This window comes from Sceloporus occidentalis, unplaced genomic scaffold (genome assembly GCF_023333645.1).
Source record: "Sceloporus occidentalis isolate IW3139 unplaced genomic scaffold, rSceOcc1.0.p SCAF_1, whole genome shotgun sequence".
In the NCBI taxonomy this organism is placed as follows: Eukaryota; Metazoa; Chordata; class Lepidosauria; order Squamata; family Phrynosomatidae; genus Sceloporus; species Sceloporus occidentalis.
In genome coordinates, this window is record NW_028316981.1 from 30,004,488 (window position 1) to 30,020,563 (window position 16,076).

Genomic DNA, 16,076 nt, shown 5'->3' on the forward strand with positions numbered 1-16,076 from the left:
TCCAATACATTTTTATTAGTTTGTTTGGCATAGTTCATTGCAAAAGGTTATTGTTTTTATGGTTCAAAGTCGCTTTGCACCAGTCTTCTTCCCCTTGTTTCTCCTATTTCTTCTAGAAAAGCAGAAATGTTTAATTACTGCAACTATTGCTTTGCTTTGAGCTAACATGATCACCTGTCATTTCAACTGAGTCTGAATTCAGATTTAATTCAGGTTAAACTTAGAACAGATAGGTGGCAAATCAACCAGAGAGAGTCTGTTTAAAAATATTGTCTGTAGCTCTGCCACAAAAATAATATTCCTTTCTACCAAGTTTTTTTTCTCTAGTGAGAAATGAATACTTTAAACTGTCACATGTCTTCACAAGATCAGGATGGGCTAGAGAATTAGTTGCCTTTTGACAACATGTTTCAGGGACACTAGCTTTCCTAGGATGAGGCTGGGCAGCTGGTAGACTAGGACTCTTCTATAGCTATGTTATTTGTGCTTGGCTCCAGTTGGTGGATTCTGAGGTTCAAGTGAAAAATAAAATAGTTACTTAGATACTGCAACACTAAAGTGTGTGGAACATCAATAGTTTAAACTTTGCTTAATCAGCAGCAAAAAGCATTGGCTATTGTTACTGATGTTCAACACTGGAATAAATTATTTCAGTTTGACAATGAATGTGTAAATGTGCCCCTTTTACAACCATCCCATTTATTATGAATAAATTAAATCTTTATTACACTATATACACTTTATTGCACTATGAATAAGTCACTCATTTATATTTAACTATAGAAGGGTGATTCAATTCTGAATCTGCGGACATGGGAGGATAACTGAGAAGGGATGTTTTGGCTTGCTTCGATCATTGCAATCCCCATATGAAGTGGCTTTCAGGTGGTAGCTTTTTACGTGGCTTCTCTCATATTTGAGGGCAAGGACTGTGACTGTGTGGAGCAACAGCTGCCTCAGAGAGGTTCATTCAGCACCTACCCTAGTAAAATAAAAATTGGCACCAATCAGGCAAACGCTATTCTATTTACATACACTTTTAACCTTCCTTTCTGTTTGGTGCTGCTTTTGAAACATTGAGGCAGATTCAGTCTATTACATTTTTGGCATATTTAATACCATTTTAATACCATTTGTTTTTCCTTGCAAAGCATTGTAAAGCACTTGTTCTGCTCATGCATGTGACTATACAGCCCCTGAGGGTAGTGAATGCACAACCTCACTGCTGCAGTACTCAAGCCTAAGGGACTATCATGTGGGGTACTAACAACCCACCTTCTGTGCGCTGATTTGTTTGCAACTTCTGGTGGAAAGTCAGAGCCTAAGATGCAGATTAATCTCCATGTTCCAACTGAAATATTTCTCCAGCTCTCCTTTTGCCAGACCCTATGCTCACAAAATATTTGTATGTCTTTTGGCGTGGGGAATATAGGACAGATTATAAAGGACAGATTGTACTGACACCCAAACACAGACCTGTATTACAGGGGAATAGAGGCCTCAACATGAGGACCACCGTGGGGACAGTTACAGATCAGATGCTCATTTGTGATGCATATATGATCACAGAATCCTGTGCTGTCATGTAAGACTGAGGAAGAGTCATAGAATCATAGAGTTGGAAGAGACCACAAGGGCCATCCAGTCCAACTCCTGTCATGCAGGAAATCACAATCAACAAGACAGATTGTACAGGCATGCAAAGAACTTTAAATTATGAAATAAATTTAAGAGACATCAGTGAAGAATAGGCATAACCAGGATTGGGTAAAGAGCACAATCAAGGACTTTCAGCTTGAACATCCTATCTGTGAGAAAGAGAATGCCTTCCCTCAAAGTGAAAGTACCCTGGTAAACAGGCATTTTCTAACCAAGCCAGGTTTTACAGGTGGATTATTTCCTTTCTTTTCCACCAAACCCCTGGCAGCACCTCTTTTCTTTCTTTCTTTCTTTCTTTCTTTCTTTTTTTTTTGGGGGGGGGAGGTTTTTGAACAAAGCTGGATCAGAATATCAGAAGATGTTACCTTAACTAAAACTTTGCATCCAGTCTGTCAACTGAGGTTCATATAGCATTGTCCCATGGCCTCGGTTTTTCAGATCTTAGTATCCTCTGTGGCACAGGATCTATAATACTGATTTGGGGTGTAACAAGAAGATGAGGTTATATCATATTCAGCCAGAAAAATTACTTAGATGGAGTCTTAACTCTTAATCTAACTTTCTTGAGTCTAAATCACAGTTTTTAATTCCTTGGAGAAGTGAACAAATGAACACACAAACAAACATTCAGTATGGTTTAAATTGTTACATTCTGAAAATATCAACTTAGTGTAGAGTTCTCAAAGGATAATCTCTGAGTATTAGTGCTTCCATACTACAGAAGCAGCTGGCTTTATCCAATTCTTGGCATGTCAGTTGTCTTGGCTGTTACACTTAGCAGATGGGTAAGACTTGAAAGATTGAAGATTATTGGTTTCCAAGTCAAGGGCCAAATGTTGCACAGTGGGGAAAAAAGAGTAAATTATATTTTGCTTTGGAGAGGAGAGGCTTGAGTAAAGCATTGCAAAATCATAGCTATTCATTTTCTGGTGCAAAATGCATGCCATTTCAGATTTCAAGATGTATGTGACTTGTCTTTTGGAAATGCATTCTAATACTACACTGTAGTCCATTTAATGAGCTTAAAAGCAATTGCTTCAAATTTATTACTTTCTGAAAGCAGCCAGAATTTGGGAGGTGGGAATGAGAGGTAAGTATTTCATATCTAACTGATGAAAAACTAGGTTTGTCACAGGTTCTGGCTCTGGTTTGAACTGAGCAAGGATTCAGTCCCACAGCTATAGAACATTGGGAAAGAGGAAGAGTTGGTGAATGGGAGGTTAATTGTTGATCTCTGGGATGGTACTCAGTCTGCTAACTAGCCGCTCCAGAAATGGTGTTAGTGCAAGGGAGCAACTGCTCCTTTTTACAAATGTGATAAAAGGCTCCATCTCAAGTGCACCCTTTCATGCTGTAAATGTCTATGCAGGATGGTGGGCTAGACTCTGGGACCTGTGGTTAATGGAGAAAATGCAGGTAATAACAATAGAGCAAGAGGCTTACACTCTGGATTGACCTTTCATAAGATTTGGCACCCATTTATTGAATGCATCCAGCAAGATTTAGTCTCTAGACACCCCCAATTTTAGCTATATTTTTATGGAAAGCTATCTTTCAGGATCCCTGAATATACGCTTTATCTATAATTTTCAGGGCCTTATCTGGGTTATTGTCTTTATTTATTGTTGTTTTGGTGTACTGTTTGTTGTCATGTTTTGTTTTAGAATGTATTAATACATTGTTTTTAAAAGAATTTTAAAAATGCTGTAAATGTCTAGATTGGCCAAGTACTAGCCCTACCTCTGACCAAGCCTTACTGAAGCTTTGATGCCACATCTAGAATGGCTGAAGCCCCTCATGCTTGCTAGAAACTTTTCACCAACAGAAGGAAAGAACGTTTGTGCACAAAACCAGCCCAGATATTAGACTGAGTGAGGTGACTATCTCTGGTACCAAATTTGAGGGAAGGAGGAAACAGAAGCAGTACCTAAATAATTCCTTCTGGGTCCTTGACCATCCCTCTTTTGAAGAGAGAAGATATGTTAGCCACACAGATTGTCCCCCACTCCATAAACTAGCCTGCCTTCGGTTATTGTTTAAGAACTGTCCCATTGCCCATGTTGAACTAAAGCAGTGGTTCCCAAACTTTGGTCCTCCTGATGTTTTGGACTTCAGCTGTCAGAAATTCTTATTGTTGGCCAAGCTGAGCTTCTGGGAGTTGAAGTCTAAAAACATAGAGGATCAAAATTTAGAAACCACTGAAATAAGGTTTAGTGACCAGACCAGTTAGCTTTTTCTTATGGAATAGGGAATACATATTGCTATCTTGTCCTTTGCCTCAGGCAATAAAATGTTTTTGACTGATCCTGCATGTGTCACTGTACTTTTAGAATAGGTCAGGAATCATTTCCTGTATTGCTATGTACTGTATATGCATTATCCTACTTGAGAGTATGTATTTTCCCTGGAAAATGATTAACCATCCATTATGAAGCCAAGCCCCCTCCCTCCAGTCCATCTGCCTTGGTCCAGGCCTTGGAGGTAGAGAGGAACTGCTGGACCTCTTACCCTTTCCCTCCACCACTCCCTTCTCCTTCTGTGTCATGTCTTTTTAGATTGTAAGCCCGAGGGCAGGGAACCGTCTAACTAAAAAGATTGCCATGTACAGCGCTGTGTAAATTTACAGCGCTTCATAAATAAAGGTTAATACTACTACTAATAATAATAATAATAATTCATGCGCATGCGCACACACACACACGCACACACACACACCTATTTCATGCAAGTGTATGCTGTTGTTTTAAGCTCTCATTTTCTGGCCTGTGGCTGACTTTGATGTGTGTGTGTGCGCGCACTTTAAACCTGTGCATTCTCAGTAACTCATAGTTTACACCTCAGAACTATGGAATCATAGAGCTGGAAAAGACCACAAGGTCCATCAGGCCCAACAACCCACCTTACAATAATACACAGTCAAAGCACTCCTGACAGATGGCCATCCAGCCTCCATTTAAAAACCTCTAAAAATGGAGATTCCACCACACTCCAAGGCAGCATACGTAATTCCTCTGTTGAACAGCTCTTACTGTCAGAACTTAGGTGGAAACTCATTTCTTGTAGCTTGAATCCATTGTTCCGTGTCCTAGTCTCTGAAGCAGCAGAAAACAAGCTTGTTTCATCATCAATATGACACCCTTTCAAATATTTAAACAGGGCTATCATGTCAACTCGTAACCTTCTCTTCTCCAAGCTGAACATACCCATCTCCCTAAGCTGCTCCTCAAAGGGCGTGATTTCTCTTCCCGATGTCACTGGTGATAACTCAGGATTTGACTGCATCACTTAAGGTTGTTTCCGATAACTGAAGTATTCAACAGATTAATTCTAATGGAACTCTTCTCATTCTGCATCATCCCCACACTAGCTTAAAAGACAGCTCACACTTCTTCCAACAACAACATGCTGCCTGTGGCATCTTCAAGACTAATCATTTTTGTTTGGCATTTTTGTTCATGGAGTGTAGCCCACTTCCACAAATCCATGTTGTGTGCTATGTTACTTCATAGAACACCATGTTTCTGTAGGACTGAATCAGTGGTGCTTCCTGCCAGAGCTAAGACTCCCTGTGCCTTTAGATCTGTAGAAGTTTCCTCTACATCCCATCCTTCACAGTGGCAAGGATGAAAAGTGCACAAATCCAGGAGTTCTCAATGCTGGCACCCATACTGTTCAGTGTGTCCCATGCACACCGTGTGCATGAAATCTGCTGAATGGTGGCTTTTCACCAAAGAAAAATCTAGCTTTTCCAGCAAACTTCTCTACAAACTTTTAGTGGTTGTAGTTTTTAAAGCTCTGTGATTTATTATTTTTTAGCACTTAAGATTTATTTTTATCATAGCAGCATAGCAGATTAGGCATAGGTCTCTGTGTGTTTGTGTTTCTGCATCCAGTAACCCATATGAGATAAAGATGGCTCTAATTTTATTCTTCCTTTTGAGATTTCCCAGATAATCTCCCTAAAATAATGCATTGTGTCCTTTGTTGCATTATATAGTAATGTGGCCGGTTAAGCTTATAATAACATGCTTAGGTTGTGAGTTGTAAATTGGATTCTCTTTGCATTCAGCACATTTAAATGTTAGCTGTTCATTCTGCCTAAGTCAATTGTGTGTTCACTAGGGAGCAGATACAGAGCAGAAAAAGTGATAAATAAAGAGATTTTACTGGTTTGATTTAGCTTTGTACATTTACCAATCCGTGAAAAACCCCAGTTAGCATTGGAAATAGTGTAACAGTACTCAAACCACAAGAGTATGTTTATTTTTTCAGCATACTGTAATTGATCATTACTTATTTGCCTCCTTCAATAGGATTAAAGGCACTGTTCAGTTAAAATCATAGATGCAAATTATAATTTTCCTGTGGATCTTTTTCCTTTCCTTTTCTACTGAAGTTGGAGCTTAGTAGAGAGCTAGACTCTGCTAATGCCACTCTTGAACACATCTGCTGAGCAAGAGATAATGAATAATCTTTTTTGTGCATAACCACAACTCTGTGTGTCAGGTGTGCTGTCGACTGCTCATAGTAATGAGTGAATCTGAAACAAGAAATGGATGGGCGGGAGGGATCTTTGTATTATGTTAATGAGTTGTGTATGCTTTATTGAACAGAAAAATCTAAGACTCTCACACATAGCTGTCCCAGAAATATAATGATTTCCTGGCAATTATGGGAATTTCAGTTAAGGTCAAAGGTACAAATGATACAGACAAGTGGTTTCTACCATCTTTCCTGAATATAGACATTACATTGAATGTACTGGCATGCCAAGGAAACTATCCGAGTACTGTTTCTATGGCCTGCAAAAAGCTCAGAAAAATATGACTCCAGTGGTAGAGATTACCACATGGCATGAAGGATTCCCAAAATGCTGATCAATTTAAAATCCTCTTCTGCAATAGTCTATCCTGTGTAAACATATCCTGCAACATCCAATTTCAGTATATTTCTTTGCCACTCATCCAACTGTTAGTATTCATTTCTCTTAGGCTTCAGTTTCCTGCCTTTTGTTTATATGGGTTTGTCACACATCAACCTAAGTGAGAAAAACACCCTTTGAAAACAAGAAAATGAGTGTGAAAACCACAAAAGAGACTAAGCTAGTTGTAAGCTATGTCTGGGACTAGTTCTGATTCTGTTTTCTGTCTCTATGAGGTAAATACAAGGAAATAATGAAGAAGAAACAATGGCATTAATGGAATCTGTAAGCATTCTTCAGTCAACCTGGCAGAACTACATATTACACTGATTATGAATCAATAGGGTTGCCATAAGTCAGGACCTCCAAACCGGGACAAATGTAGGGCAAATGTAGGACAACCTTTTCAAATGTAGGGCACATTTTATAAAAATGGAGGACATGCGGAAAAAATTGATGCTTTTTAAAAATGTTAATATAAATGCATGTTTCTTAGGCATGATCAAAATGGAGTACATTTGGGCATTATTCCTAGTCAGATGGCAGAAATGGACTTCCTTTTCTGCCCAAACCACCCCCCTCCATTCCAAAACACACACAACAGCACATTTGGGCACTTCCCGTGGCTTTACTTAACATGGCCTCTTGCATAGTTCAGAGGCTTATTCCATAATCAAACCCCTTGAGTTTAACACTTAGCATGGTTTAACATGGCTATGCATATTGAACATGTCAAGGTGGTTTCACAAGAAGTGGATTTGCCGTTTCAGGTTTCTTGCACCAACTCTACTTCTCAGAAGTGTGTAGTTAGTCAAGGGACTTTGATTTTTTTTCACTGCACATGAGTTTGTAAAAATCAGAGCAGCTAACATTGGCCATGCCTGAGAGGCTTGCTGATATCAATATCACCATCACCATCATCACCATCATTGTCACAACAAGGGAGACTTGTTAGCATTAAAAGCACAAAAAATACACCAAAACCACACTTTGGAAGGTGACACTCTCTCAACTTCAGAAGCTGACTCAAATCACATCATCACCACACTATCATTGTCGAAGCAAGGGACAATTGTTAGCATTAAAAGCATCAAAAATACACAGAAAAGGCACTTTAAAATGCACTTTAAAAATACAGTTTAAAAAATACAGCTTAAAAATGCACTTTAAAAATACAGTTTAAAAAATACAGCTTAAAATGTACTTTAAAAATACAGCTTAAAATGCACTTTAAAAATACAGTTTAAAAAACACATACAGTACTTCCTCCTTCTCCTTCTCCTTCTCTTCCTCTTCATCCTCCTCCTCCTCCTCCTCGGCACCAAAAAAGGGCAAAGGAAATGGCCCTTTCCTTTCCCCTCTGGCTGCAGCCCAGCCCAACAGAGGAGGAACTCCTCCTCCTGAGTCTGGCTGGCCAATGGGGGCAGACTGGGGCTGGAACAGCCCCGCCCCCTGCCAGCCCTCACAGTCTCAGGCCTGGAGGACCCAGCCTGAGGAGGAGGAAGTCCTCCTCATTAGCCCTGCGCGCAGCTCTGCAAGGGCCAGCAAAGGCAACCTCATCCACCCGGGACAAGGAGGAAACCGTGCAGGGACGGTTTGACCCCTAGTGGTCAAAACCCGGGATTGTCCCGCCCCCAGCCGGCTTATGGCAACCCTATGAATCAACAAATTTGCTGCTTTTCTGAAGAAAAGCTCCTTCAGAAGGGAAAATATTGGTGAAGAAGGTGTGTGAGAGGGAAAGAGACAGAGATTAACGGTAGACTTGCCATATTTTTTCATTTCAGTTATCCCTCTGGAAATCATTTTAATTTTTGCACAGTTCCAGATGTGTCTTGACTCTTAAATATATGTCTGGATCACCTTAGGGAATGAAGAAGCTTGAGGAGGGATGGTTACAATGAAAAAGCAAAAGGTGGGGCAACAAGGGTTTACAGCTCCTGGATCTGTTTTCTCTTACAAGAGTGAGCTAAGGTTTATGTATGTGTTCTTGAGTTTGTGATTTGTGTATGTTTTGTCCTAACATTTTACATTTTTGCACAATTAGCATATGTTTCAAGGAAGTCAATTCACCTTTGACCATTACTGATACTATCTTCTGACCCTTACTGAAACTATTGTCCCCCTGCTAAGCAAAATTACTATATATATATATATAAAAGTTTATTCAGTTTCTTATAAGCAGACATTCAAAGGATATGTGTGGGTATAAAGCTGGTATACACTGGCCCTTCTCCCCACATACTCATACTTACTACCTACACCCCCAACCTTCATGCTTTGAACGCAAAGACATGAATGAGGAGTCTGAGAATTCTTCCTCTGAAGACAGTTCATCTGTGAGTACCAGTTGGTCTTTGAACATTTAGAAAAGATTGATGTGATTACTAAGACGCAACATGGGTTTTTCAAAACAAGGCATGCCAGACTAATCTGTTATTTGATATATTTACAAAATCAAAGGAACACTGCAGATGTTGTGTGTGTGTGTATATGTGTGCATGCGCGTGCGTGTGTGTTTGTTTAGTAAGGCTTTCAGCAATGTCTCCCCAAAATATTCTTGTGGACAGTTTAAAAAAAAAAAGATGGGTTCATTGGTGCTGCTGTCAGGTGGATTTGTTGCTGGCTGATGAACTGAGTCCAAACAAGGATAACTAACAGTTTCTGCTCTTGAAGAGAAGTGACAAGTGGAATGCTTCTGGGTTCCATCTTGGGTCTGGTGCCATTCAACCTTTTTATACATCGTTTGGATGAAGAATAGAGGGATGCTCATTAAATTTGTAGAGAACGTAAACATGGGAAGAATAGGCAACACCTCAAACGACATAATCAAGATGCAAAATCACTTTAACAGAATGAAAAACTGGGCCAAAACTAGCAAAATTAATTTCAACAGGAATTAATGTGTATTTCTACATATAGCCAGGAAGTATCTGATTCACAAATACAGTGGACCCTTGTTATACGCTGGGGTTTGGTTCCAAGATCCCCCGTGTATAACAAAATCCGTGTATGCTCAAGTCCCATTAAATATAATGACATAGCAAAATGGTGTCCCTTATAAAAAATGGAAAATCAAGGTAAATTTATACTTTTTTGAACATTTTCAAACCGTGTATGCTTGAATCCGTGTATAAAAAATCCGTGTATAAGAAGGGCCGACTGTATAGGATGGCTGACACATGCCATGACAGCAATATATATTAAAAGGATCCACAGGTCTGAGAGACCACAAGCTAAACGTGAATCAATAGAATTCTGCAATGCAAAGAAATGTAATAAGTGTAATTCTATGTTAGATCAAAAGTATTACAATTCTGTATATGAAGGGAAATACAGTGGGCCCTTGGCACCCACTGGGGTTTGCTTCCAGGGCCCCCATGGATACCAAAATCCATAGATGCTCAAGTCCCATTACTGCAGTGGGGTTTTGCTTTCTGAAATGATACTCTATTGAATATTTTAAGCCATGGATGGTTGAATCCATGAATAAAGAGTCTCTAGGATAAGAAGGACCAATTGCAATAACCACTCTATTCTGCTTTAGTCAGACTTTACCTGGAATAGTATCCATTTCCGAGCAACATGTTTAAAACAGATACTAACAAACTGGAAGTGCAACAAAGGCGATATAGGAACTGGAAGTCAACCTCTGTGAGGAACAATTGAGGAAGTTGAGTGTATTTAGCCTGGAGAAGAGAAGACTGAGATGGCTGATATCAAATATCTGAAGGGTTATCACAGGGGTGATGGAATACGTTTATTTTCTGCTGTTCTGGAAGGTAGGACCCAAACCAGTGCGAATTTCAAGACGATTCTAATTAAATATCAGGAAGAACTAGCTCTCCCCCACCCCAAAGACCTATGTATTCTAGTACAAAACAGAGTAGATTGCTTAATCCCTAAACCTGTCCATCTTGGCAGTGAACCATTGGTGCAACTCATGGGATAGCTGTGTACTTATGTAGCACAGTGCTGCATTTGGACACCAAGTTACAAATATCTTAATTAATTTCCTCTGAATTTGCTGCATTGTTGATTTATCTTGGCTTATGTGTGTTCTGTACTGGATAACACTGTGGTCTGGTTCTCTGAAACTGGAGCACAAAGGTATTGTGAAAGGACAGATATGTGCACTATCAACGCAGAAGATGAAATAAATACAACTTATACAATGTTGTTAGACCTTCCCTTGTACTATAACAGTTCAATTGACCTCAGTTGAGAACTCTGTTTTATGTCTTCTAAGACTTTTGTCTGAAAAAGTGACTCTACTTTGATAACTTGATATTTCTATATTTATCCAGGACAATTTTTTATCTGTAGCAGTGAAAGAAGCAAGTGCAGAGCTATCAACTCAACCCCCACCTCAGATGATGATGCTATCCCTAATGTTTTAATGCCTTCTAAGACTTCTTTTTGATTTAGCCTCCTTCCCGTTTTATTATATTATAAATGTTAAGTGTTCATTGTTTAGTGAGGACCTGTTTTAAATGTAAGAACCAAGCCACTCGATAGATAGCATCTTTCCCCCTCCTCACCTTTAGAAGATTAAATTGAGACACTGTTCTGTCTAGTGCCAGATTTAACCAATCCTGTATCCTTTACATATAGGTCAATCAGAGGGACAATCCAGCACTGGAACCTATTATCCATGGGTTGAAGGGTGTCGTACATCATGGTGAGTGGCTACTTAAAGTTACCTTTTGCTGGGAAGAGTAGATGGCTTAGGATATTGTCCTTAATGGAATGGGTCATCCTTTCAAAGGACATATCGAGGCACATATTTTTCATACGCTGATGTTTAAGGGCACTGAAGCTGTTATTCTGTTAGTATAAAGTTGAAATTCATTGGTTACCTGGAAATATGTTTAGGGTAATATTATGAAATGTGTTCTTTTCAGATAGAGTTGTTGTATGTGTTTACTGAAAATTATAATTTTTTAATTAATAAATGGGCATGTTACTAATTATGTCACTTTTGGAACTCTTTTTCTATTTGCTTTAAATAGACTTACTTGTCTTTTCAAAGTTTTCTATTTGTTTATAAATTGATTGTCTTTCAGATTTAGGGAGCTGATAATGAAACAGAAAATTAAGTATTGTGAAAATTAATTAAAGTTTGCAGCAGGAGAGCATCCTGCTGTCACTGACATAAATGTAACCATTCAGCTGTTCTGATGCGCATAAAGCTATTATAAATATATCTTAAATTTTTGAAGAAGTTTTATTGCGAAAAATTCTCAGACCCTTATCATTGGTAATGCACCATTAGCAATTACAACGAAGCAGGGTCTAATTTCAAAAGCACTTGTCACATTTTTAATGTAATGATTTGTAAAGTTTTAATAATCTCATTATAATTCGCAAGGCATCTGCAAGAACAGAGCTAGGTACCCTAATAAATCTCTGCTCCATCTATAAAACATCTTCACACCTTTTTCAAGGGGATTGTCTTTACACATTAGCTTGTGCTGTGGAGCTTAACAAACTTTTTTTCCCTCTTGACTAGAAATGTAAAACCAGTTGACAGTGCTAGATTAAAACAAATAGGATTCTGGATTAATTGCTGTGCTTTCAGAGTCGTTTAATGTTGCAAGTCTGGATGCCAATAAATCTAGTGAAGGTGAAAAATAGGGGTTAAATGATAACACAACAGAAGGCCTTCATTTACAGAATTTTCCATAGGTTTGCCATTTATAAATTGCAGTCTTCAGCTGTGAAGTAAAACCTACACACTGAGCTGAAACCCATGGTGTTTTCCACAGAAATAGATGGTATTATCTAGTTCCCACTGGGCAATGGAAGAGTTTGGTATCCAGAAAAACAGGAAAAGTAAATTGAGCTATTGTGGTGATTACATAATTTGACACTGAAATCAAACCTACCATTTAAGTGACCCAGAATATTTCTTAGTCTTTCAGCCTACCTGCTCTGTATTTCAAGGTCTCAACCCACTCAAAGATGATTGAAGCTATCCCATTCCATTTCCATCTGCTGCTGGAATACCTGCTGGTGCCTAATCATACTTGTATCTTGCAGGTATACCTCATCCCCTTAAAAAAATGGTCTAGTAAATAGTGATGGGGCTCCCTAGTAACACTTTCCCTTCTCACATAATAATAATTTGTCAGTCCTGGAGTTGTCTGCACACAGCAGAATCTGAGTGGGCAAGAGATTTTACTTCCCTCACAATAGGTGCTCTGATCTCAAGTGGAAGAAATTAATGGATGTGTTTGAGAAACCTGTTTCCCAATAAAAATCTAAAAATAGGACAGAAGGAAACATTGTTTTCTTCATAATATGAAAGTGTAGAATGCTTTTTTCTCTCCTTAGGTTTAGGTAGAATATAATGTACCTATTCTTCCTAGCATAACGAAAATCATTTCTTCCTTCATTCAATTTGAGTGTCAGGCTGTACAATGCAGTGATTTCCTGTTGAGCAAAGGAAATCTACAGTAATGTTCTTGCATCCAGGCAATCAATTATTTTAGGAGATTATTGCACCACAAATCGTCCACAGGATAGATGCATGATGTAACAGTCAAAGATGGATTTTATTGCACTGCCCCGAAGCCGGGCAGTATGCAACCCATATGCAATCTGCACCTCTCCCAATTTCTCGCACAGTTTTTCAAGAACAAGATTTTCCCACAGGCAAATGCGTGGTGTGATAATCTTCTCAGAACTGTTATGTAAAATTTGAATTCACCACCTTCCTCTTGCTTCTTAGTCTGAGTTGTCCCCAACTAGGCAGATCACAATTCTGGAGAGAACAACAGAAATCACAACAGACAAAAGGCCTGCTCTGTGTACTTAATAAAAGAAACATCAACCTCCTCAGGGTCTAGATCTGGGTTGGAATAGTGTGACTTTTCAAATATAGCAAGCCTAGCTAGCATAATAACTAATGGTGAGAAATTTTGGCAGTTACTTTCCAGTAACATCTTATGATTAACTGTGTTCTCACCCTAGTCTATTGATGTAGCAACCCCATGCCTTTCTGCCATCTTGACCTACAGTCATGAGCCCACTAACCCTTCGTTGTCTGTCCACTTTCCTTGTGCATTCCCTCATGAGAATTTCTCTCAATCCAGCACCACATTTCACCACTTACAGTTCTGCAGGTCTTACTTTTCTATTCACTTTTCAACCCATCTGACTTCCCTAGAAAGTCCTTCCTGAGTCCATCTTCAGAAATATATAGTCCCTCCTCGACAGATGCATGGAGCAGGCTTTCAGAGTCCCTTCTCTTCATTTCTTCCCACAGGCTCCTCTACATACCACCTCCAATTCCATGGTCAGAAAGCTGCTCTGTAGTACAATATGGTAGATTAGTGTCTTGCTTCCAGGTCTTCAAATAATTCTGGTATAAATTCTTTATTAGGTTACAAAGAGTACTAGATAATAATGTCCTTAGGTACAAGTGTAAAATAATATTAACAATGTGAAATGCTCTCCATTCAGAGCAGTATTATATAATATCCTAAATAAATCCCAACATTTAAAACAGATATATTTAAAATGGCTTTATGGATAGTTTAATTAGTTTTCAGCAGTAACTTTTTGTCTGTTTCTACACATTTTAAACTGTTTCTGTTTTAATTTTAATGAATTGAAACTGCACTAGTAGTTGTTCAATATATTTGATCCATGCTGGGGTTTTGGAAAGATAGGTCAATATTGGCACATCTGCATATCTCAAATATCTACTAAGCTTGTCCATATACTCCCATTTGTGTTAGGGTTGTACTATGTGGGCTTACCACTCACACCTGACCATCAAATAGAGGAGCTGGTTTTAAGTTGGTTTATTCATCTTGGCTATTTAGCCTCATAACAGACATTTGCCAGATAGCTGTCTTTGTTCTTTTGTGATAGCAAAGTACATCAACATATCAAAGAAGGCACTGAATACTACAAGAGTTAATGGACCAAAGTAAAATTTGATGTGCACTGGATGTTCTTGTTATGTCATTATTACTCAGTTTTTATATGTTGAGTGAGTATTCCTTGCCTAGGAAAAACCTATGAAATTAATGAGGTCACCATTAGTCGACAGGCAAGTTGAAAGTACACACACACACACACACACACATATACACAGAGGTATATCTATGTTTTGGGTAGGACTGTGATTTACTACTACTACTACTATTTCTAGCATGCCTTTTTCACAGATTAAAAAATGATTAAAATGATTTTAAACACACACACATACCAGCATAGCAATTAACAATATTCAGCACATTGTGTAAGATGAGGCTTATATAATCACTCATCAAAGGCTTGTCAGAATAGAAAAGTCTTTCCTTGTCTGAGAAAAACAGTCTGAGTGCTTCTCGCCTGTCAGTCCTGCTATGGATTTGACATTTATCTCAGTGCTTTTAAAAGTGACTTCAGTATTGCCACAATTAGTAAGATGCTCTTAGGCAGCAGGGTCAGGATCCTGTTGGACCACTGTGCCTGCACAACTCCTAGATGCTCAGACAATTGTACTTTTTACAAGCTTTTATAAGGAAGTGTCCAGTATCTCCTTACACAAGCAGTTCCTTTATGTTACCTGGTGGTGCTTACATGGCAGTCTAGTGGCCAGGCCCAAATCCAAGATGGCATTGGACTGCCCTACAGCACCCATTAGGGTGCAATGGGCAGCTCCCACTTGGTTGCCACTTTTGCCCTTCTTTTCCTGACAATTTTTGGAATATGTGATCCTGCATATCTACAGGAGCAGTATTTTCTTCTCCACCAGCTTTAAATAGGATATTGACACTGGTATGTTCCTGTATGTGCTCTGGAGATTGTTTTCTTATGTACACAGTAAGAAGGTTTGTTTGCTGCTCATCCCAGAGCTCTAGGGTGAGACATGGGATATTCATTTTTCTGCTCATCTTGTCTTTTGAATAACAATTTAGTACCAATTTATTTGTATATTTATTTAGGATTATTACATCACACCCTTAAACAGTGTTTACCAGCTTATTAGCAATCAGTGTACAGAAATTTAAAACATAAGCACTCCATGAGTCTTATTGCATTGGTTATTAAATCGATTTACCTCCACCCAGTTTAAAGCTGAATTTGGGTGGCATCCTGATCTTATCAGACTTTTTTGCCACCAAATCTGCTGCCCAAATACAGCCCACCTTCATCCCCGCTTCCAGAGGTAAATCGATTTAATAACCAATGTGATAAGCCTCCATATCTAAAATGGGTGGGAATCAGGCAGCCCGCCAGAAGTTATTGGACTAGAAGTCCCATCTGCCCTTCAATCATAACCAGTGGTAAGAAATGCTGGAAGTATCTCAATCTATAATGACAAGGGTCCAAAACACACTACAGAAGTAATCCAGTTTGAGACTGCTTTAACTGCCTTGGCTCAGTGCTAGGGAATTCTGGAAATTGTAGTTTAATGTGGCAACAGAGCTCTCTGACAGAGAAGGCTAAATATCTCACAAAACTACAGTTCCCAGAATTCGCTAGCATTGAGCCAGGGCAG

At 38.9% G+C, this 16,076-nt stretch overlaps 1 protein-coding gene across 5 annotated transcripts in view; it reads left to right on the plus strand.

The window, feature by feature from the left end:
* The window catches only part of LOC149321282 (receptor-type tyrosine-protein phosphatase gamma), a 742,038-nt gene that overhangs the window by 522,151 nt on the left and 203,811 nt on the right, over positions 1-16,076 (plus strand). For all 5 annotated transcript variants that reach the window (XM_089518763.1, XM_089518770.1, XM_089518749.1 and 2 more), the window contains exon 6: positions 11,192-11,258. In XM_089518763.1, coding sequence (XP_089374889.1) covers positions 11,192-11,258 — 67 coding nt within the window. The remainder of the gene's footprint in view (positions 1-11,191; positions 11,259-16,076) is intronic.